The 23,038-nt window shown below is 48.4% G+C and overlaps 1 protein-coding gene across 1 annotated transcript in view; it reads right to left on the bottom strand.

The window, feature by feature from the left end:
* The window catches only part of LOC8062586 (RNA pseudouridine synthase 4, mitochondrial), a 33,171-nt gene extending 13,169 nt beyond the window's left edge, over positions 1 to 20,002 (bottom strand). Inside the window, exons 1-5 of the mRNA XM_021454386.1 lie at positions 19,621 to 20,002; positions 13,298 to 13,369; positions 11,489 to 11,626; positions 11,358 to 11,405; positions 11,195 to 11,272 (exon numbers count right to left, since the gene is read on the bottom strand). Coding sequence (XP_021310061.1) covers positions 11,195 to 11,272; positions 11,358 to 11,405; positions 11,489 to 11,626; positions 13,298 to 13,369; positions 19,621 to 19,968 — 684 coding nt within the window. The 5' untranslated portion in view covers positions 19,969 to 20,002. The remainder of the gene's footprint in view (positions 1 to 11,194; positions 11,273 to 11,357; positions 11,406 to 11,488; positions 11,627 to 13,297; positions 13,370 to 19,620) is intronic.

Raw genomic sequence — 23,038 nt, 5'->3', positions numbered from 1 at the left:
GGCTAGATAACTGCAAGGACTTCTTTGACATGTACAATATCCCAGAAGGGATGTGGGTCACAGCAGCCAAGGTACACTTGAAAGGAAATGCAGGAAAATGGTATCAGGCATTCAAACAGAACAATTCCTTCAAAAGCTGGACTCATTTTTGTTATGAGGTGGAGAAACAGTTTGGCTCAGAGGACTACAATGCTTACATGGACCAATTGCTTGACCTCAGACAGACTGCAACAGTAGAAGAATACACCACTCAGTTCCAGAGCTTTCAGTATGGAGTCAGCATACATCATGTTGGCTTTGATGAGATGTTTTTCACAAAGCAATACATAAGAGGACTGAAAGATGACATTAGAGTGATGGTAGAATCTCAAATGCCACCTTCTGTCATCAAAGCTGCTGCATTAGCTAAAATTCAGCAACAACAAGCAGAAAGAGCAAAGAGCAAACACAAACCTGCAGGAAACTACAAACAGTTCCACCAGCAAAAACATGACCCAAAGACAGGCCTACAACCAACCATTTCATGGAAGGACTGACAACTCAGAGACTACAGAAAAGCTAATAGTCTCTGTTTCAGTTGTGGGGAAAAGTTTGTTCCTGGACACATGGCTGTCTGCAAGGTCAGAAACAAGGCCCAAGCAAATGTCCTGGCTGTCAATGATCTTGATATGGACAAAGAGCTACCTGATGAAATCCTCAATGCACTGGCCACAGAAGATGAGCTTAATGAACAATTCTGTCAGCTTTCCCTCAATGCCATCACCACAAAGGACAACCTTGCCTGCCTAAAATTCAAAGCGAAAGTAAAAGACAAGGTGATGTTGGTCCTACTGGATAGTGGAAGCTCCCATAGCTTTGTCAGCAAGCAGTTTGCAGATATGACAGACTTACCAGTAAGCCCAACTCAACCTAAAAGAGTTAAGTTAGCCAATGGCAACACTATCACTACAAACAGTATGGCAGCAAACATGAAATGGTACTGTCAAGGGCATACTATGACAAGTAACATGATAGTGTTGGATATGCAACCTTATGATGCAATTTTGGGGTATGACTGGCTTGAAGCACATCCACATATGACTTTTGACTGGGATCAGAAAACAATGACTTTCATAGAAGATGGAAAATCAATCACTCTGAAAGGACTACATACTCCAATCAGGGAGGTGAACACAATCTCAGCTACTAAAGCTCACAAAATGGCTAAAGGCAATGAGGTGTGGGCCTTTGTCCTGGTTGAACAACATCATCACATGGACAAAACAGCAACAGTACCTGAGCAGATTCAACACCTCCTCTTGCAATACAAGGACATTTTTCAAACACCTACTATGCTGCCACCTCACAGAACCCATGACCATGCTATCCCATTATACCCTGGTTCTGTCCCTGTCAATAGCAAACCATATCACTACTCTCCTCATCATAAAACTGAAATTGAGCAGCAAGTGCAGGAATTACTGCAATCTGGATTCATTACACACAGCAAAAGCCCCTTTGCATCCCCAGTATTGCTAGTGAAAAAGAAGGATGGTACCTGGAGACTTTGTCTGGATTACAGAAAGCTCAATGCTCTAACTATCAAGAACAGATTTCCAATGCCAATCATTGAAGAAATTCTTGATGAGCTGGCTGGTACCAAATACTTCACCAAGTTGGATATGAAATCTGGCTATCATCAGGTGCGAATGGACCCTGCAGATGAGTATAAAACAACTTTCAAAACCCATCAGGGCCATTACCAGTACAAGGTCATGCCATTTGGGTTAACAAATGCTCCAGCTACATTTCAGTGCCTCATGAACCACATCCTGCAACCTTACCTGAGGAAATGTGTCCTGGTATTTTTAGATGGCATCCTGATCTACAGCCCTACCCTGGATGACCACCTGGTACATTTACAGGAGGTTTTTGAGCTTCTCAGGCAGAACCAATTATACCTGAAAGAATCTAAATGTTCATTTGCTCAACAAAGCATCTCTTACTTGGGCCATATCATATGGGTCTCTACTGATCCTAGAAAGATTCAAGATATGCAAAACTGGCCAGTTCCAACATCTGTCACAGAATTAAGAGGTTTCTTAGGACTAACTGGATACTACAGGAGATTCATAAAAGGGTATGGCTTACTCACTCAACCTCTCAACACTTTGCTCAGCAAAAAGGCCTTCTAGTGGTCCCCTGAAGCACAACTAGCATTTGACAAAGTAAAGAAAACAATGACACAAATACCTGTGTTAGCCTTGCCCAACTTCCAAGAGCCTTTTGTCATTGTTGGCACAGCAACCCTGCACCGAGGTGAGCAGCACCTGCTCTCCTCCCCTCTCCCTCTCCCCTGCTCCAAGGTAGAAGAAAAGCCCTGAGCTACTACTGCACACGCACACAGCACACACACAGTTTCAGACTTGAAAACTGAAACTGGAACTGAATGAGTGGCAATGAACTTGCTGCTGGTTCCATTGCATTGGGCTGGTTTATATACACCAATACATGTACCTTCTAAGGTACAGCTCTACCAACTACATACACCCAGGGTACAAGGCTGAAATCAGCCAACAACTACACTAGTACCAGCCATACTGCTGGTGTACTTCTACTAGTACAAGTATGGCCTATTGCCTTATACTCTACAGGACTAGAGACTTGACCAGCCATGAGATGATCTGATCCACTACCATGTCTCTGTCCTGGACAGGAAGAAGAGAGAAAGGGGGCAGCAGATTATGTCTTACAATCTTCCCCTAATCTTTGCTGCCCTCATTTGACTTCCACCATGCCAATCATCTTCCTCAGTTCCTGAAACCGAAGCTTCCCGAGTGACTTGGTGAGGATGTCAGCGAGTTGTCGACCAGTTTCGACGAACTCGATGATCAGCTGCCCTCCATCGACGCAATCACGAAGAAAGTGAAACTTCACATCAATGTGTTTGCTTCGGTCGTGGAGAACTGGGTTCTTTGCCAATGCTATGGCCGGCTGATTGTCCATCTTCAGTGCCGGTGCCTGAGCTTTACTTCCTGTGAGCTCACTCAGCAACCGCCGGAGCCACACCACCTGGCATGCTGCCGTCGCTGCCGCGACATACTCCGCTTCACAAGTGGACAGAGCCACCATTTTCTGCTTCAGTGATTGCCAGGCAACCGGCGCAGTCCCGAGGAACACAAGCACCCCAGAGGTGCTCCTCCGTCCATCCACGTCCCCGGCCATGTCCGCATCACTGTAAGCCACCAGCTCTGCTTCCCCTGTCCTGGGTGGCGCCTCGCTGAAGACAGACAGCCGAAGCCCACCGCGCTTGGGGAAGATGAGCCCCATCTCCGCTGACCCCTGGACGTACCGCAGCAAGCGCTTCACTGCCGCCCAGTGATCTTCACGCGGATCCTCCATGAAGCGGCTCACATAGCCGACGGCGAACGCAATGTCCGGCCGGGTATGCGTGAGCCACCTCAAACCACCGACGATGCTCCGGTACAAGGTGGCATCCACCTTCTCCGCCGTGCTCTGTTTGGAGAGCTTCACGCGCTCCTCCATCGGTGTAGCCACTGGCTTGCAGCCTACCATGCCTGCCCTTTCCAGTAGCTTGAGCGCGTACGCCCGCTGGCCAAGCTTGATGGAGTCCGCCCCCTGCCTCACCTCAATCCCGAGGTAGTAAGATAGCGATCCAAGATCACTCATCTTGAACTGGCTGGCCATCTCCTCCTTGAACCGAGCGATGTCGCTCGCCCGCGCGCCGGTGATGATCAAATCATCGACGTACACCCCGACGATGAGGTGCTCCTTCCCCCGTCGTCGGGTGTACAGAGCATGCTCGCTGGCGCATCGTGTGAATCCAAGCTCCGTCATGGTGGCGTCGAGCTTGGCATTCCAGGCGCGCGGAGCTTGACGCAGTCCATACAGCGCCTTCCGAAGCCGCAACACTTTCTGCTCCTGCCCCGCCTGCACGAATCCTGGCGGTTGCTTGACGAAGACCACCTCCGCCAAGTCGCCATTGAGGAAGGCAGACTTGACGTCGAGGTGGTGGACCTACCAGTCCTTGGCCGCCGCGAGCGCTAGCAGGAGCCGCACCGACTCCATGCGCGCCACTGGTGCGAAGACCTCCTCGAAGTCAACTCCTTCTCTCTGCACGAATCCGCGGGCGACGAGCCGTGCCTTGTGCTTCACGATGGCGCCCCGCTCGTCGCGCTTGACCTTGTACACCCATTTGAGCCCGATCGGTCGACATCCCGCCGGCGGATCGACAAGCTCCCAGGTGCGGTTGTCCTCAATGGACTTCATCTCCTCGAGCATCGCACGCCGCCATGCTCCATCGCGCTCCGCAGCTGCAAACGTGCCCGGCTCCTCTGCGCTCATCAAGAGCAGAGTGTGGGCACCGTCGTCGAGCAACCGATCGGCCAGTCCTGGCACGGCTGCCTCTCCGACCACGTTGTCCACCCGCCGGAACCGCACCTCCTCCCCTTCATGGAAGGCATCCACGAAATCTGAGACGTTGGAGGGTGGCGAGGCGTACTCCACAGTGGCCGCAGCTGGTGTCCTCTGCTCGGGTGAGCCAGGGAACTCCTCCCAGGCCGGCCCGGGCATATCCAGGTGCCCAGTCCTGCTTGGACTGGGTGGCTCTTCTGCTGCAACCGGTGACTCGACACCTCTCCCGGCTGTAGGCTCTGGTGACTGCTCAGCCGCTGCGCCATGGCCTTGAATCACCAGGTGTTCGACGTCGAAGGAGTCGTTGATGCTACCGCCTTCTGATGCTTCCCCCAACTCGGTCTCCTCCTCCCACCTCCAGGCAGCCGCTTCATCGAAGATGACATCTCGGGACACCATCACCTTCCCGCCAGCCGGATCGTAGAGCCTGTAGGCCTTGGACCCATCCTCGTAGCCAAGGAACACTGCCTTGGTGCTCCTATCTTCCAGCTTGTGAAGCCCTGGCTTGGTGGTGCGCACATGGCCAATGCAGCCGAATGTGCGCATGAACGAGACATTAGGCTTGCGCCCATGCCATGCCTCGAATGGTGTCTGTCCTTTCAGCGCCTTGGTGGGAGCCCGATTGAGGATGAAGACGGCCGTGCTCACCGCCTCGCCCTAGAATGCTCCCGGCATCTTCTTCGCCTTCATCATCGAACGCGCCATCCCAACGATGGTCTGGTTCCGGCGTTCCACCACGCCGTTCTGCTGAGGAGAGTAGGGCGCAGTGAGATGGCGCCCCATCCCCTCCTCGGCGCAGTAGGTGGCGAACTCTATCGCCGTGAACTCGCCGCCGCGGTCTGTCCTCAGCACCTTCAGCTTCTTCCCGGACTCCACCTCCACCCGCGCTTTAAAGCGCTTGATGGCGTCCGCTGCCTCGGCCTTGCTCGTTAGAAGCTGCAGCCACATGTAGCGGCTGCAATCGTCTACGAACAGGAGGAAGTACCTCCGCCCGCCGTGGGTCGCCGGCGTGATTGGACCGCAGAGGTCCCCATGGACCAGCTTGAGCAGCTCCTCTGCGCGACGCTTGGCTGCCTTGGGGAACGGCAGCCGCCTCTGCTTCCCCGCCAGACAGCTGTCGCAGAGCTCGCCCGCGTGCCTGATCTCCGGTAGGCCGTCCACCATCTTCCCGAGCCGGCCCAGCGCATCGAAGTTGAGATGGCCGAACCGGCCGTGCCACAACCATGGCTTCTCCGTGCACGCTGCTGCTAGGCACACCGGTTGTTCGATCTTCAAATCAAGGAGGTAAAGTCGGTTGCGTGATCGCTTTACCATCGCCAGGAGTCGACCGTCCTGGTCCCTGATCCGGAGCACGCCGCCGCGGATAAGCACCTCCGCGCCATGCTCGTCCAGCTGCCCCAAGCTGACGATGCTCGACCGGAGTTCGGGGATGTAGTAGACCTCCGAGAGCGCTCGGTGTTCCCCGTTCTTGCACCTGAACAGCACCGTCCCTCGTCCGCGGATCTCCACCCGAGAGCCGTCCCCGAACCGGACGCTCCCAGCATGCTTCTCGTCCAGCTCGGAGAAAGCGGCGCGGCAGCCGGTCATGTGATTGCTCGCGCCGGAATCCAGGTACCACCGTTGCTCGGACTCATCTCCGGCGACTCCAAGATGGACCTGCGCTCGCGGCTCATCAAAGTGATGGATGGCCAGCGGCGCAGGGCTCTGCTCCGCCTCCAACACTTCTTCTCTGCCACTCTGCTTCGCGCAGTACACCCCCATCAGGAGTGCGTGATCGCCGTCGCTGTCGTCCTGAGCCAGGTGCGCCTCATCCTTCTTCTCCTTGCGCTCTGGGCACTCCCGCGCCCAGTGCCCAACCTTGCCGCACTTGCGGCAGGCGTTCGGGTCAGAGAACTTCTTCTTCCCCTTCTTCTTGTCCGCCGGCGGCTTCCCGCGCCCCTTGGCGCCATCACCGCCGCGGCTGGTGGAGCCTTCCCCGGTCCGGCGCTTGTCCTTCATGCGCGCGGTCCACTCCTCTTCCGTCAGGAGTAGCTTGGCCTTCTCCTTCTCCGGCGCCGGCGTGATGCGGCTCTCTGCAACTCGCAGCCGCCCAGCCACGTCCTCCAGAGACAATGTGGAGATGTCCAACATCGTCTCAATGGACATGGCAAGCTGCGAATACTTGGCCGGGACGGTGCACAGCAGCTTGGTGACGAGGTCCTCGTCGTCCACCTTCTTCCCGTAGGTGGCCAGTTGCGTGGCCAGAGATTGAAGACGAAGGGTATACTCCTCCACCGACTCTCCGGGCTTGAACTTGATGTCGTTGAGCTCCCTGCGGAGCTGCTGGATCCTGGCCCGCTTGGCTCGATCCGAGCCAACACGCAGCGACTCCAGCATCTCCCAGGCCTGCTTCGCGGTGTCCTTGGCTCCCAGCGCCTCGTGGTACTCCGTCGGCGTCAAGGCCATGAGCGCCTCCATGACTCCCACCTGGGCGTCCTCGGTGCGATCATCCTCCTCTATTGCCCGCCACCACTTCCGCGCGCGCAGCTTCCACTTCATCTGCGTCGCCCACTCACCGTAGTTGGTGCGGGTGAGCATGGGCCAGGAGCCGCTGCCACCGAACTCCTTCACCACGCGCACCTCAACCTGCGGTGGCGCCGGCTGGAGCTGTCGCTCACTACCTTCCCCGCCACCATTCCGGCCCGCACTCTCTGCCATTGCTGGTCAGGGGACCTAGCTACGGCTTGTACGGCTTTGATACCACTTGTTGGCACAGCAACCCTGCACCGAGGTGAGCAGCACCTGCTCTCCTCCCCTCTCCCTCTCCCCTGCTCCAAGGTAGAAGAAAAGCCCTGAGCTACTACTGCACACGCACACAGCACACACACAGTTTCAGACTTGAACTGAAACTGGAACTGAATGAGTGGCAATGAACTTGCTGCTGGTTCCATTGCATTGGGCTGGTTTATATACACCAATACATGTACCTTCTAAGGTACAGCTCTACCAACTACATACACCCAGGGTACAAGGCTGAAATCAGCCAACAACTACACTAGTACCAGCCATACTGCTGGTGTACTTCTACTAGTACAAGTATGGCCTATTGCCTTATACTCTACAGGACTAGAGACTTGACCAGCCATGAGATGATCTGATCCACTACCATGTCTCTGTCCTGGACAGGAAGAAGAGAGAAAGGGGGCAGCAGATTATGTCTTACAGTCATCGAGACAGATGCTTGTCAAGATGGTGTGGGCTTCCTAATGCAACATGGTCGACCAGTAGCCTACCTGAGCAAAGCACTTGCTGGCAGGAACAAGCACATTTCCATCTATGAGAAAGAGTTCCTAGCACTCATTATGGCAGTAGAGAAATGGAGACAATATCTTCAAAGGAACGAGTTCACCATTCTCACTGACCACAAGTCTCTGGCATACTTAAATGAGCAAAATCTCCACTCTGAAATGCAAAAAAAAGCAATGGCAAGGCTTATGGGTCTCAACTTCAAAATTGTATACCGCAAAGGCAAGGAAAATATAGCTGCTGATGCTCTGTCCCAAGTGGCCCATCTGTTTACTCTCCAAGCAGTCTCAGTAGTACAACCTGCTTGGGTCCAAGAAGTGTTGAATTCCTATGCAACTGACACACAAGCTCAGCAACTACTGCAACAGTTAGCTCTGTCCAGCCCAAATGATCAAGGCTTTTCCTTGGAAAAAGGGCTCATATGGTTCAAAGGGAAAATCTGGATTGGCCAAAACTCTGCACTACAAACAAGATTGATATCATTCAGTCACTCCAGTGCTATTGGAGGTCACTCTGGAATTGCTGTGACATATCAAAAGCTGAAGCAATTCTTTGCATGGAAAGGTATGAAAGTGGATGTGGAGAATTACATCAAGCAATGCAACATCTGCCAACAAGCAAAGCATAGCAACACTCACCCAATGGGACTGCTCAATCCACTACCAATACCAAAGGACATCTAGAAAGATCTATCCATGGACTTCATTGAAGGACTTCCCAAATCCAAAGGCTTCAGTGCTATATTAGTTGTGGTAGACAGATTAACCAAATATGCTCACTTCATACCAGTGAGACACCCATACACTGCAACCACTATAGCACAGCTGTTCCTGGATAACATCATCAAGCTTCATGGACTGCCTAATTCTGTGGTCTCTGATAGAGATACCATTTTTGTCAGCAAATTCTGGAAGACACTGTTCAATGCATACAAAATTGACCTCAACCTGACAACATCATATCATCCACAGTCAGATGGGCAGACTGAAAGAGTTAACCAGTGCTTGGAAATGTACCTGCGGTGTTCTTTACAAGATGCTCCAACTACCTGGAAGGACTGGCTTCCTTTGGCTGAACTCTGGTACAACTCTTCACACCATTCATCCATTGGTTGTTCTCCATATAAAGCTCTGTATGGCTGTGAGGCAAATTTGGGTGCTGTTCCTGTTCTAACCGATGACACACCTGAAGATGTCCGATTGGTGATCACCAACAGAGAACTCCATCTAGCAGCTCTCAAGCATCATATGGCTCGAGCTCAAAACAGAATGAAGCAGTATGCTGACAGGAAGAGAACAGACTATACTTTTGAGGTTGGTGACATGGTGCTGTTGAAGCTGCAACCATATACACAGTCCTCAGTTGCAAATCGTCCATACCCCAAATTGTCTTTCAAGTATTTTGGACCATATCAGATTCTGGAGAAAGTGGGATCAGTAGCATACAAATTGCAACTACCTCCTGGATCTCACATTCACAATGTTTTCCACATCTCCCAGCTGAAACCATTCACTGCAAACTATGCTCCAGTATTTGATAAGCTTCCAGTCACTACTGACTTGCAGGCAGCTGCTGCAGTTCCCAATGAGATTGTGGAGCGCCGCCTGGTGAAGAAAGGCAACGCTGCCGTGCTCCAAGTGAGACTCAACTGGACAGGATTGCCCAGCGACGTCACTACCTGGCAAGATTACACTGTCGTGAAGAGCAGTTTCCCAGATGCGACAGCATGGGGACACGCTGGTTCTCAAGGAGGGGGAGGTGTCACGGCGGCAATAGCTTGAAGAGTTACAGGAGGCCACCGTATCAGCGAAGGCGTATTTTGGTTGTTGTTTACGTTTACGTCTCTGTAAGCCGGAAGGCGCACTCTGGGCCAGAGGCCGTTCTGTAATAAGCGAAACCCGATCTCGGGAGAACAGATCGATTCAGACAACACGTCCACGCCAAGCTCGGGGGTTTGCCCGGCGGCGTCCTCGTCGCGAAAATCCTTCTTTTGTCTACCGTTGCGCATCTCACGTTCTTGCCGGCGACGGGCGAGGGCCACGGGGCGCTACACGTTAGTGGCACGTCCTGCCAGGGTTCATGGCCTTTTCTTGACCCTACGGAAGAGAATCTTCTACCTTTCCGTCAATACATCAGGGGAGGTCTTACCCCAGGGGTCAAATTTTTTTAGTCAACCATAGTTTAGAATCTGTATTCTGTAATACTGGCCTAGCCGGTGGCTTCTTATGATCCCTGCCATAATGCCTTATCTATTGTTTCTTTCATTGCAGTAATGGCTTGTTGAACTGTCAAAACCTTCACGAGCCACAAGAGACCATTCCTTTCAAATAGTTTAATATCACAAGAGATGTGCTAAAGTACAGGAACAAAACGAGGTTTAGGGCAGGAACATAAGATATGAGAGAGCCAGAAGGATCACGAAGAAGAAACACATGGATGTAGAAGAATTGGACGAGAAAGGAAAATGACATATTATTTCAGTCCAGTTCATCCATCTACAGCTTGTGGCTTATATAACAATGCCACCCAAATAAGCCTGTCTTTGGGTCCACGTGTCATCCCATGTCTGTGATTCTTACAGCACTCCTAGATTACAGGACTTATCACTAAAGCAGAATAACTCCTCTAGTACATCAAATTTAATGCCTCACAAGGTGCGCGTATTTGTAAACGGCACCTCAGTACAAAAGCAAGCTGCTAGTGGTATACATGCTGACAGAGATAATAGACTAATAGCTGCTATATTTCTTCTAGATCCTTGAATCAATGTTATAAGTTTATTAGTTAAGAACTAATCACCGTGCTTTCAAGTGTTTATGGGAGTTCGCGACCTTGACATGGAGAGCAGGTTCCTAGCATTGATATTCAGCCATAGAAAAAGTGGAGGGACCTAAAACACTCTTACAATAATGATGTTCTTGGCAGTTGTTATGTCCATTTCCAAAAGCATTACATGTAAATTATCACCTAAAACCACATGTATTATCACCTAATAATGATGTCATTGCATTCTTGGTTATGACTGTAACATGAGGATTAATAGAACGCTAGCAGAACATCTTCACAGGCTATTTTTTCACTTGGTATTAATGAAATATCTAATTTTGTTTGGATGTTCAAATTCTGCAAATTGCTTTTATAAAGCTCTAAAAAGGGCCGTAGAACTCGTTAGTCTTTAACTTCTTCTCCAGTTTGACTGTCTGTGATGCCCCCGCTACGACCGCCAGGGGATGTTAGAGTAATATTTGGTAGTTAGGATTCTAATTCGGTATTGCCATATGTATCCGGGGAGGCAACTTGTCCCCCCAAGTCTCAATGCAATTCATCCCACACATTATACCCAATCTACTACGCTTTCAGAACTCTTTAATGATATTTTGGTTAACCCTTCTACTCTCATAAGGTTTTTTAAGCTAAGGTGATATATCAGGTTTGTACAATAAGATACATGTATGAGCACTGCAAGTGAGTAGCAACTGCAGCACTCAGAACTCACCAGCCGAGGTGCTTCAGAAGAACCGTCCTCAAACATTGGGGCCAGTATATCAATACTATTTTTTATGCCAACACCACCCTTCAGAATTAAGAAGCAAAAATGTTTCAAATAGGCTCTGAAATTTTTGTGAACTGCAGATTATTAAGGAGATAAAGTTATCTACTTGCACTGGCATTCCAGGTGGTTTGTTGAGCACGATGATGGCCCTATCCTGAAAAAAATACAGATGCCAATGAGATCATTTACCATCCAAGCTAATCAACATATCTTTGAAAAACAAATACAGATTTCCACCTTGTAGATCTCAAGGCTGCGTAGAAAATCAATCTCATTCTTGTTACCAAATTTCTTCTTCTCAGTAACAGAAGATTCTTGAATGTTATCAGGTAGAAAGAGAATATCACCAGGCACAAGTTCATCTTTTGCTGAAACCTTTGAAGCAGTTAAAACAAGGTCACATACTGCGAGAGGACTTAGTTACTAGTAAAATATTGTGCTCTATAACCTCATTAGACTACAACTGAAAACTGTCTCACTTTATAATACAATTGGCCGTTCTTCATCCATGCAAATCTTTTCTTTGGCAATAGACCAATAACTACATCAAAACATGATACATGTATGCAGGATGCAGTATAAAAGAACAAGGCTTAGTGATATGGGATGATAAAATATAGTTCCATGAAAAAAAATACTAGAGGCACAAAGTCACATGAACGAAAAAAGAAGAAAACAATGTGAAAGATTTGTGGTTCCATAAATTTCTCCAAATAACAAAGAAAATACTGACAATTGCTAAAATTTAAATGAAAGTTTCTGAAAAGCTGAAGCATTACGTTGAAAGTTTGCTGCTAATATCACCAATCCATGTGATTGATACTGTGCCTTTCAAAATCATAAACCACGATGACAAGTTATCAAGTTCCTCTTTTAAGTAATAGTACCATGGGAAGATAGGTCACACTTTAAGGGAACAAGGATAGAGTTAGTGCTACTAGTGACTTACTAAAGCAAGGAATCAATTCTCTCATAATTCTTGGAGCATGGACTGTATGGACTCATTGCAGCAGGTGTGTTTTTGATGGAGCAGCCCCTGATATTGCAAAAACTCTGATCGTTGCTGGAGGGGAGCGAAACTATGGTCATTGGCTGGGGCTCAAGGAATTTCTCTCCTGACTGCCCCCCATTCAGAAAGTTAAGATCCTAATGCTGCTGTTGGTCGCCCTTTGGTACAGACACAGGCACGCTTGTATGCTAAGGATCAGAGAGTTTGGGGGAGTTTTGTGTGAGTTGGTGTGAGTGTGTGGGCTTGCCTTTTGGCTTGCCTGGGGTGTGTTGTATGGGTTCTTTCCCTTTTTTGACTTCTTAATATATTGATGCCCAACTCTCCTGCGTTTTTCGAAAAAAAAAAACACTAATCAATTGTTTCGCTAACATGTGGCCCCATGAACCAAATGCTCATGATACATCAAGTGTCAAATTATCAAGTGCAAAGATAGAGTGCAAAGTCCACAAAATTCAATGTTTGGCTTGGAGCAACTCTGTGTACCAACCCAAAAGAACAAGGATCCGTTTACCATTGCGGTGGCCTTTTCCAAAGTACTTATTCCTTTCTAGATCTGCCTGTGACAGTTGGTTATGAGCATCTTTTTAGGATCCGTAACATTAAAATCTTACTAGCATTATTAAAGATCCTGAGCATAGTGCAGCACAGCTCAACCACCACAAATGGCCCTAAATCAAGTTGATGGCTACACACACATATAGGTTTCTACTAGATGAAGACAAATCTTTTATCTAAGTACCATTTTTAACGTGAAGAGCAGAAATTCATGTGTAGGGAACACATACTGCTGCACCTTAATGTTAATCACTTTGATTTAAGATCATAAACCATTTTAAGAAATCACTGCAGAAGAACACCCCTTAAAGTTATACTTCACTCAGATAAGTAGATAACATATTTACTTTATTTCAAAGAATATCATACTTCAAATATTTTCTTAAAACCGTGCATATTCCAGCAATGTATGATGTATCCAAATTTCCAAACTAGTACATATGATACAAAAAATGTTATGTAAAAGCATATAAGTGAAATACCCTTCTCAGCCGGAGTTGCTGGGCAATACTGTCTGTTGAAGAGGTATCAGCAGTCACAAGATTCTTCTTCACCTGTGAGAGCAATTAGCCTTGGGATTAGATAATTGATTAAGGGGTACAGGGGTACATTATATAGGCAAGGATCCCTAAGGGTCTATAGAAACACCCGGTGATTTATTCCTTTTGGACTAGTGTGTGGGTTTGAGTAGGTTTTCGGAGCCTTTGTAAGACTGTTTCTTCTTCTTTTAATATAATGATACGCAGCTCTCCTGCGTGTTCGAGAAAAAAAATGGTGATCCTTGCCTTATCAATCCATCTCATCCCTAAGGTGCTTAACCGCACCGGCCCATTACAGCCCATTAGGGCGCCTACTGCTAACACTCCCCCACAGTCCAAACGTCAGCCACTTTGCACGTTTAGACTGGACCTAAACTCCGTAAACACTGAGGTAGGCAGTCCCTTGGTGAAGATATCAACATACTGCAGGGCGGTAGGAACATGCTAGACTCGCAGATCACCAATGGCGACTCTCTCTCGGACGAAGTGAAGATCAATCTCGATGTGCTTGGTGCGCTGATGTTGCACCGGATTGGAGGTCATGTAGACAGCACTGTTGTTGTCGCAGTACACCAGTGTGGCGCGCCGAAGAGGGGCATGTAGCTCCAAGAGAAGCTGACGCAGCCAGGTTGCCTCTGCAACTCCATTCGCCACTGCGTGATACTCGACTTCAGCACTTGATCTTGAAATTGTATTCTGACGCTTGGAGGACCAGGAAACGAGATTGCCACTAAGGAACACTGCATAACCTGAGGTGGATCGGCGAGTGTCAGGACAACCAGCCCAATCAGCATCGGTATAAACAACAAGATCAATCAAAGAAGACGGTCGCAGCAGGAGACCAAGGTGAAGTGTGCCCTGAACATAGCGAAGAATCCACTTCAGAGCAGCAAGATGAGGCTCTCGAGGGTCATGCATGTGTAGGCTGATCTGTTGAACAGCATATGCAATGTCTGGGCGAGTGAATGTCAAGTACTGAAGAGCTCCAGCAAGACTGCAGAAGTCCGTCGCATCAGACACAGAGGCCCCCTCAGCTGCAGCAATCTTGGAGTTGGTGTCAACTAGTGTAGAGCACGGCTTGCACTCAGTCATTCCGGCACGATCTAAGATATCCAGCATGTACTGTCGCTGTGAAAGGAGGAGTCCATCACCACGTCGTTGAACATGCATACCAAGGAAGTGATGAAGTTCACCAAGATCTTTCATAGCGAACTCCCGTTGAAGTGCTGAGATAATCCGCCGAAGAAAATCTGTGGACGAGGCTGTAAGGACAATATCATCGACATAGAGCAACAAATAAGCTGTGTCGGATCCGCGCTGGTAGATGAAGAGTGAGGTGTCTGACTTGGCTTCAACAAACCCAATAGACAGCAAGTAAGAAGCCATCCGGCTGTACCAAGCACGAGGGGCCTGCTTCAGGCCATGGAGCGACTTCTTCAGAAGGTTGACAAAATCCAGATGAGCTGAATCTTCGAACCCGGACGGCTGCTGGCAGTAAACTGTCTCAGTCAGGTTGCCATGAAGAAAGGCATTCTTCACATCTAGCTGGTGAATGGGCCAGTGGCGTGTGAGCGCTAAGGAGAGCACCGTGCGCATAGTAGCAGGCTTCACCACAGGACTGAAAGTCTCATCAAAGTCCACACCAGGCTGCTGGGTAAATCCACGGAGAACCCAACGCGCCTTGTACCGCTCGAGGGAGCCATCAGACTGAAGCTTGTGCTTGAAGATCCACTTCCCAGTGACAACATTGGCCCGAGGAGGGCGAGGCACAAGATCCCAGGTGTGATTCTGAAGAAGAGCACTGTGTTCTTCCTCCATAGCTGCTCGCCAATTGGGATCAGCAAGAGCGCTACGGAAGGTCTTCGGCACCGAAGAGAGAGGCACGGCGTGGTAGATAGAGGGCATCCTGTAGCCACACTCTTCGATCAAGTGCCCATGGAGTGCTGGTTGGTCACTGGAGGGACAGCAACCGCACCCTTGGGCAGCGAGGCTGCTGGAGTAGCAGCAGGGGCGGGGGCAAATGGTGTGGTCGACGCTCGTAGACGTGCGTGAAGTAGCGAGCCGGCTGAGGAGGAGGGAATCCGGGTGGTGGCCCACGGGGCACCGCTGAAGAGCCTGTGGGCGACGAAGGGGGAGCCGAGCCATGACGCAGAGCGTCAGGCAGCTCTAGGGCCGCACGTGGCGCGGAAGGTGGCTCTACCGCCCGCAACGCAGGAGGAATGTAGAGCGCGGGCGCCGGGGGGTCCTCAGCATCCTCGAAGGGCGCCCCAGGCACGGCCTCACGGTGACCGGCAAGGGCGCAAGCAGCATAAAAGGTACTGGGAGAAGTTCCTACAGGCAAACACTTGTGCGATGGTCCAATAGGAGCGGGCACAACACCGGTAATATCTGTAAGAAACTCGAGGTCTACTGGAATACTAGGACCATAGCGCTCAGCAAAGGGGAAGGCCGTTTCATCGAAGATGACGTGCCGAGAGATGATGACTCTGTTGGAGGAGAGGTCAAGGCAACGGTACCCTTTATGATGAGTTGAATAGCCGAGGAAGACACACAGGATAGACCTAGGAGCAAGCTTATGAATGGCGGTGGCAAACATGTTGGGATAACATTTGCAACCAAAGACTAGCAGATGATCATATGTGGCTGGCTTACCAAACAAGGCAAGATGAGGCGTGGAAGAGTTTTGGTGGGCAATATGTTGAGGAGAACAGTCGCTGTGGAGAGGGCCTCTACCCAATACCGGGAAGGCATGGATGCCTGAAAGAGCAGGGAGCGAACAACATTATTGATAGAGCGAATAATGCGTTCGGCTTTACCGTTCTGGGACGATGTGTAAGGGCAGGACATGCGGAGGTGAATGCCCTAGGAGAGAAGAAAATGCCGAGTGCTAGAGTTGTCGAACTCCTTCCCGTTGTCGCACTGTACAGGTTTGACGCGGGCGCCAAACTGAGTGGAGGCATGGGTGATGAATTGAGCTAGCGTGCTGAAAGTGTCAGATTTAAGTCATAAAGGAAAAGTCCACAAATAATGAGTGCAATCATCAAGAATGACTAGGTAGTATTTATAACCAGAAATGCTAACAACTGGAGAGATCCATAAATCACAATGAATAAAATCAAACTTGCTAGACGCACGAGATGTGGACACATGAAAGGGAAGGCGAACATGACGCCCTAGCTGACAAGCATGACATAAATCTGAACAATCCTGAATAAAAAAAAGAAACACTAGACGTAGACGCGAGCTTTGACAAGGTCTCATGACCAGGACGCCGATGCCACAGTGGAGAGGAGCCCTGAGCGGCAAAGGAGAGTGCTGGTGGAAGGCGAAGTGGGTACAAGGGCCCGGAGTTATTACACCTGACGATCTCTCTCTGAGACGGAAGAACCTTAACAGAACAACCAGCGGAGTCAAACTCAACAGAGCAATTATTGTCGAGAGTAAATTGGCGAACAGAGATTAGATTCTTAATAATTTGTGGCGACACAAGAACATTATTAAGACGTAAATTTGAAGCTAACTCTGTGGAACCAGTGGCAGTGACAGGAATAAGAGAGCCATTACCGATAACAATAGATGAAGGAGTAGGGTACCGTGGGAGAAGAACATGTGAAAGAGAGGAGGGTTGAGATGTCATATGTGAAGTAGCACCTGAGTCGAAGTACCACTCATTGGTCGAAGGAGGCGTCAGCGAGGTCGTGCTGAAGGAGGCAGCGACATCTGTCAGGTACCAGGAGGGCAGGCCGGTCATGGGGTTGTAATACCCTGGGGCGACCCACGGCCCAGCGTGCTGCTGGGGAGCAACGAACGCCTGCTGCTGTTCCTGAGCGAGCAGGGCATGCTGCTGTGCCTGGTGCTATGCCTGCTGCTGCGCCTGGAGGTGAGGAGGCACCAGGATGGGTGCCAGGGGCGGACGAGGACCTCCCGGCCACATTTGGATGGAGCCGGACCAGGGGTTGAAGAAGCTAGGCCAAGGGCGCCCTCCTCCAGCTAGCTGCTGCTGCTGGACAGCAGCTTGCTGCTGCTGTGCGCCGCCGGCAGGAGGCCGGGAGCCCTATCCTGTAGCGCTGCTATTGCCTTGTCCCTTGTTGCCGCCACCGCGCTTGCTGCGGCGGTTGTTGGAGGCCTTAGGACCCCCGCCGGAACCTGCAAAAGGTGGAGGCGCCGCGGCGGGAGTAGTGGAGGCGGCGAGGGCAGCTGCTGGAGTCTCCTTGCGGTCTGTCATGGTGAGTTCCTCAAGAATGAGGTCTTCACGAGCTTCCATGAACGTGGGGAAGGGCTTGGCGTGACGAAGGAGAGTGCCGACGTGGGTGAAGCGCTCATTGAGGCCACAGATGAGGTTGAGAACGAGAGTGCGGTCGGTGATGACCTCGCTGAGGGCTGTGAGATCATCAACCATCTTCTTCAGTTTGCAGCTGTAGTCGGTGATGGAGAGGTCCCCTTGCACGAAGTTGCAGAACTTCGTCTCCAGCTGAATGGAGCGAGCCTCCCGATTGCCGAGAAACTGCGACTCGACCACGAGCCAGGCGTGTCGGGCTGTGGAGCCCTGAGCACGGATGATCTCGCCCAGATCGTCCGTCCGTGAGTGTGGCGATGATCCAGGATTTGACGACGCAGTCCATCCGGGCCCAATCCGGAGAAATCGGGACTGGAGGGTCTTCGCGGACGTGATCCTGGAGGGTAAATTTGCCGAGGATAAGGAGGAACTGATCACACCGGCGATTGAAGTTACCGGAGTCGACGTCAAGGACGGTTGACGTGGTTCCGGATGTTGCTGACGGCAACAGCCTGGGAGTGAAGTTGAAGCAGAGCCACGACTTCGTGATGAAGCATGGCGGCGCGGAGATCAGGTAGAGGGCCGTCGGTCGGTGCAGAGGTACCACCGGGTGGAGCGCCTAGAGCCACGGCGGCAGCAGCGGTGCGCGCGCGAGGGCGTCCGAGGCGTGCTTGGCCGCGTTGTCACGCTCCTGGGCCGCGGCCTCGGCCTCCTGCTCGGCCTCGAGTGCGCGGGCCAGTGCAGCATCGCGAGTAGCAGCGCGGTCATGCTCCAATTGCTGGGCGGCGGCAGCAGCAGCGTTGCTCCTTGGCGGTCCGTTGGGCGACCTCGTCGTCTTGAACGGAACCAGAGGAGCCGGTGTTGTCCTGCCCATGGTTGGGAGTAGCGGGCGCAGCACAGCAGGGCGAGCGCGCAAAGGCACTGCGCGGCGAGGGGCCGGCGCGCAGGATGTAGCGGAAGCTGACCTAACCTAGGCGTGATACCATGAGAGCAATTAGCCTCGGAATTAGATAATTGATTAAGGGGTACAGGGGTACATTATATAGGCAAGGATCGCTAAGGGTTTATAGAAACACCCAATCAATGGTGATCCTTGCATTATCAATCTATCTTAATCCCTAAGATGCTTAACCGCACCGGCCCATTACAGCCCATTAGGGCGCCTACTGCTAACAACCTGCAACAGTGAATACACAGGGAAAGAAATATCTTCTTAGTGGAGAAAAACTCTAACTTTGTTCAGCAGAACTCAAAGGATAAAATAAAAAATACTATAACAGTTGCTCAAAAGTTAAGGGGGAGGGGGAGGGGGAGGGGATAGGTTTTCCAAAAACAACTTTTTTAAAAACATACAATTCTATTTTTAACATAAAACTTTTAGCATGGAAAGTAAAACACAAAATACTAGAATGCTAAACTACTGTATTTAGCATCAATACTTTTGGGATTCTATTCCCTACAAAACATCATTCTAGAATGTTGTTTACCAAAGAAAATAAAGCAAACAGCTTGAAGTACCACATGCTTACAAAAAATCCCTAGCACAGATTTGTGTTCTCGCACGAACACTCAGCTTGGAATAAATTAAGATGTATGCAGTTTCCTTTTATTGAAGTGAATATTGATGAAAGCAGAATAAGAATGTGTAACATTTTGGAAGATTTGCATGTATTTAATTGAAAATGTGACATATTTGCAATTTCTAAGTTTTTTTCATGCTCCTCTTTTAAAAGGTTGTGTGAGCATACTACCAAGTGTAAGTGTGTGGTGTGTCCATACCCATCCGTACAAAAAAATGAGAATTCTTTTGCACATGCTAAGTAAAACAACTAGAAACCATGGCCGCCCTGAGGACCAAGCACGGAGCTAACCATGGATAATCACAAGACAAACATAAAGTTTTATCATGTTTCAATTTCTAAGCTACGCGGAGTAACTGAGAGAGGAGGATAGGCAGTGGAGCATTTGGTCGAGAATGTGGTGCGCGCACCTTGCGGAGGCGGAACAGCTTCTGCACGAGCGACGCCGGCAGGTGTGGGCAGCAGCGCCGGACCCACCTGATAGCCGTGGAATTGGAGCGTGAACCTTCCCCATTATCTCCCCGATAGATGGCTCGAGCGGCGGCGTTGGCGTCGAGTGGTGCGAAGGGAGGGAGCTCCACCCACCGCTTCTTGTTCTCCTCCCCACCGCCAATGCGACCGCCATCGTCTAGAGTAACGTGCCCCACTGCGCTGGACAGACCAGCGAAGTACTGTTGTAGCGGCTTTGGAGCTGCGGCGGCGGCGGCGGCGGCGACGGCCCGGCGGCGGAAGAGGAGCGCTGCCGTCCTGATCGCCATCGACCCTCGCTCGGCCTTTCCAGCCTTCTCTCGCTTTTCCTAGCCGTTGGATCACGAAAATGAGCCGGACAAGGGAAATTCATGTCCATCCGCGTAGATGGGCCGGGTTTGGGCCTAGCCAAGCAAACCAGCGTTTCTGGATTCGTACCCGTTGGGGAAAAAAAGTCTATTTGACCTCCTCAAGTTTGTACTTCTTCTTATGAAACTCAATAAAGGATTTTATTCTGCTAAAAAAAACTATTACATAAGTATAATTTACTTACCTTATAATTTTTAAAACTGTTTTATACTAATAAAAAACTGTTTTTAGACATCTCTGACCAGTAAAACCATCCAATTTACTTCTTTAAGCGGTTTGATAGTGGTTTAGGCTATCATGGTGCTCTAAGCGGTTTTAATAGTGGTTTAGGCTGTTGTGGTGCCACACCAGCCATCCTACATGGTGCCAAGTTAGCCACAAGGAGGATAAATAGGACTTTGATAGTTCAATAAGTTAGACTTTATAAAAAATATAGAAATAAATTTTCAAAAAGATATACAAATATTTTATAGGATAAATATGCATTTAAAAAACTAAATCATGTACTCTTTATTTTTCTGAGCTAGGCACCATAATCTAGATCATGATTTTTGAAAACACATGGGGTCCAACATTCTGAGCTTGTCCAAATTGTCTACCTGATGAATCATGTGCTATGAGTGTATATGCAAATCTACAACGGTGACAACAAAAAATACTGGTCGCGTCCATTCAGGTGTTATCAACCAAGTCCCAGAAGACAGTTTGGAGGCTAAGGAGGTATTTGGTCGGAAGTGTTAAAGTTTAACGAGTATCGTAGCTCTTTTGTTTTATTTGACAATTAGTGTCCAATCATAGACTAATTAGGCTTAAAAGTTTCGTCTTATAAATTACTCTCTAACTGTGTTTTTAGTTTTATAAATAGTCTACATTTAGTACTTAATACATGTGTCCAAATATTCGATGCGATAGATGTTTAAAAAATAGGAGCAATCAAACAGGCCCTAAGAAGTCGCAATGGCTACTATGAGTCTACACATGCTATTGTCACAATGTCCCCTTAAGAAGGCAATGCTGTTACAAAGTTTAAACCACATGATACTTATTGTCAATATGCAATCAAAGTTTGAATTATATGTTTTATTTGGATTTTTCCATGCATGATGGTTAAGCAAGACATTGCCGTCGAGGAATTTTTTGTAGTTTGCATGGCGGTTTGTACGGTGATTGACACTGTGGCCTGCAATAATTTATCTTGGTATGTATTCTCTGTTTCATATTTGGTCAAGTTTCAAACTTTAGGACGAGACCATATAACATTCCAATAATTATAAGAAAGGAACAAAAAGGTAGAGCATGGATTTAGAAAAAAAACTGGTACATATTTTCTGGGTTAAAAAATTATAATAATAAATCAAATTTTAGTCCTTTTTAAATACATATTTATTTTAAAAACTTTGGATATTTTTTTGAAATTAGTTCTAATTATTTTTATAAAGTCTAATTGACCTCCCTAAATTATCGCGAAAGTTGATTTATACCCCTCATGGCTGACTGCCATGTAGGATGGCTGACATGGCACTATGTCAGCCAAAACTGCTCACGTTTCAATATCTGACGGAGTCTATAAAAACAGTCTTCTAATTGAGGGAGACAAATCGAACTTATGCAATAGTTGAGGAAGGTCAAATGGACCTTTTTTTCTACTAGTGGTAGTAAAAAAATAGAGTCACTCATTAAACGCTGTTTCTTGGTAATGGTAACCCACAATTAACACTGCTTACAGAATGAGGCATTGGTCGATGCCCAAAATCGCCAAAAATCTCGGTTTTTTTGTGGCCCGGGGTTAAAGGCCCCTTTAACACCGGTTTCTAACACGAACCGGTGCTAAAGGGTCCTGCCCAACGGCTAGTGCTATCGGGGCAGGGACCCTTTAGCACCAGTTCGTGTTACCAACCGGTGCTAAAGGATCTCCTTTAGCACCGGCCAGTGCCATGGGCCGAGGTAAAGCCCACAAACCGGTGCTAAAGGGTGACCCTTTAGCATCGGTTTATGTTATGAACCGGTGCTAAAGGTCCGGTTTATAGGGCGGCTACCTCCTCCCCTCTGTCCATTCGAAACTGAGAGCACCATTGTTGTTCTTCGAGCTTCCATTTTGTTGTTCTTGCTTGGTCTTCCTTTGTTATTCATCTCCGACACCCATCGTTGATCTTCTTCGACTCCGTTATCGTCTCTTCGTGCTTGGAGGTGACTAACTGCATTCTTTCTTGTCTTTGTCATGTTGTTTTTGGCTTGTGATTTTCCTATTATTTTTAGCTCAAATCCACTTTGTTATTTTGAATCATTTACTTGAATTAGTATCCATATATATATATATATATATATATATATATATATATATATATATATATATATATATATATTATTTCATGGTTGACCTAGTATTAATGTAGTTTGCAAGAATGAATTATAGTATCTTTTTATGATCTTAGAAAGTAGGATAGTTCAAATTAATTGGTTTGTTAATATCACTTGATAAGTTTTTATTACTACATAATGTCCATTGTATAATTTAAAATATTTGTTGAAGTAACTAGACAAATAAAGGATATTATTAGGTTCTTCTTTAATCATACATGTTTACTAGTAAATGTGAAATTTATTATTGTTTAAAAATTGAGTATGGATAGTAGATGGCAACCGTGACCGGGTCTTCGGTCTCTCAACGGGTTCAAAGCGATACCGGCAGGAACTCCCTCTCATTACTTGTGGCAAGTGTGGGCAGAAGATTGTGATGGAGTACAAAGTGTCGAAAGAGGGAGTAAACAAGAGTCGTATATTCTACAAGTGTTTGGATCGTAATGTGAGTTATTTCCAGACATTTGCTTATATATGTGCTTATTTTTTTAATAATATTAATTAAACTTTTGATTCTCTTTTTTAATTTTAGTGGGACAGTACCGGCGGATGTACAGGTTGGTACTGGGAGGAAGAATACATTCAACACATTAAAAAATCTTTTGCACAGGTGGTTGAGGCTGAAGGTGATGA

The sequence above is a fragment of the Sorghum bicolor genome, chromosome 2, assembly GCF_000003195.3.
Source record: "Sorghum bicolor cultivar BTx623 chromosome 2, Sorghum_bicolor_NCBIv3, whole genome shotgun sequence".
NCBI lineage: Eukaryota > Viridiplantae > Streptophyta > Magnoliopsida > Poales > Poaceae > Sorghum > Sorghum bicolor.
This window is presented reverse-complemented; position numbering and strand designations above follow the sequence as displayed.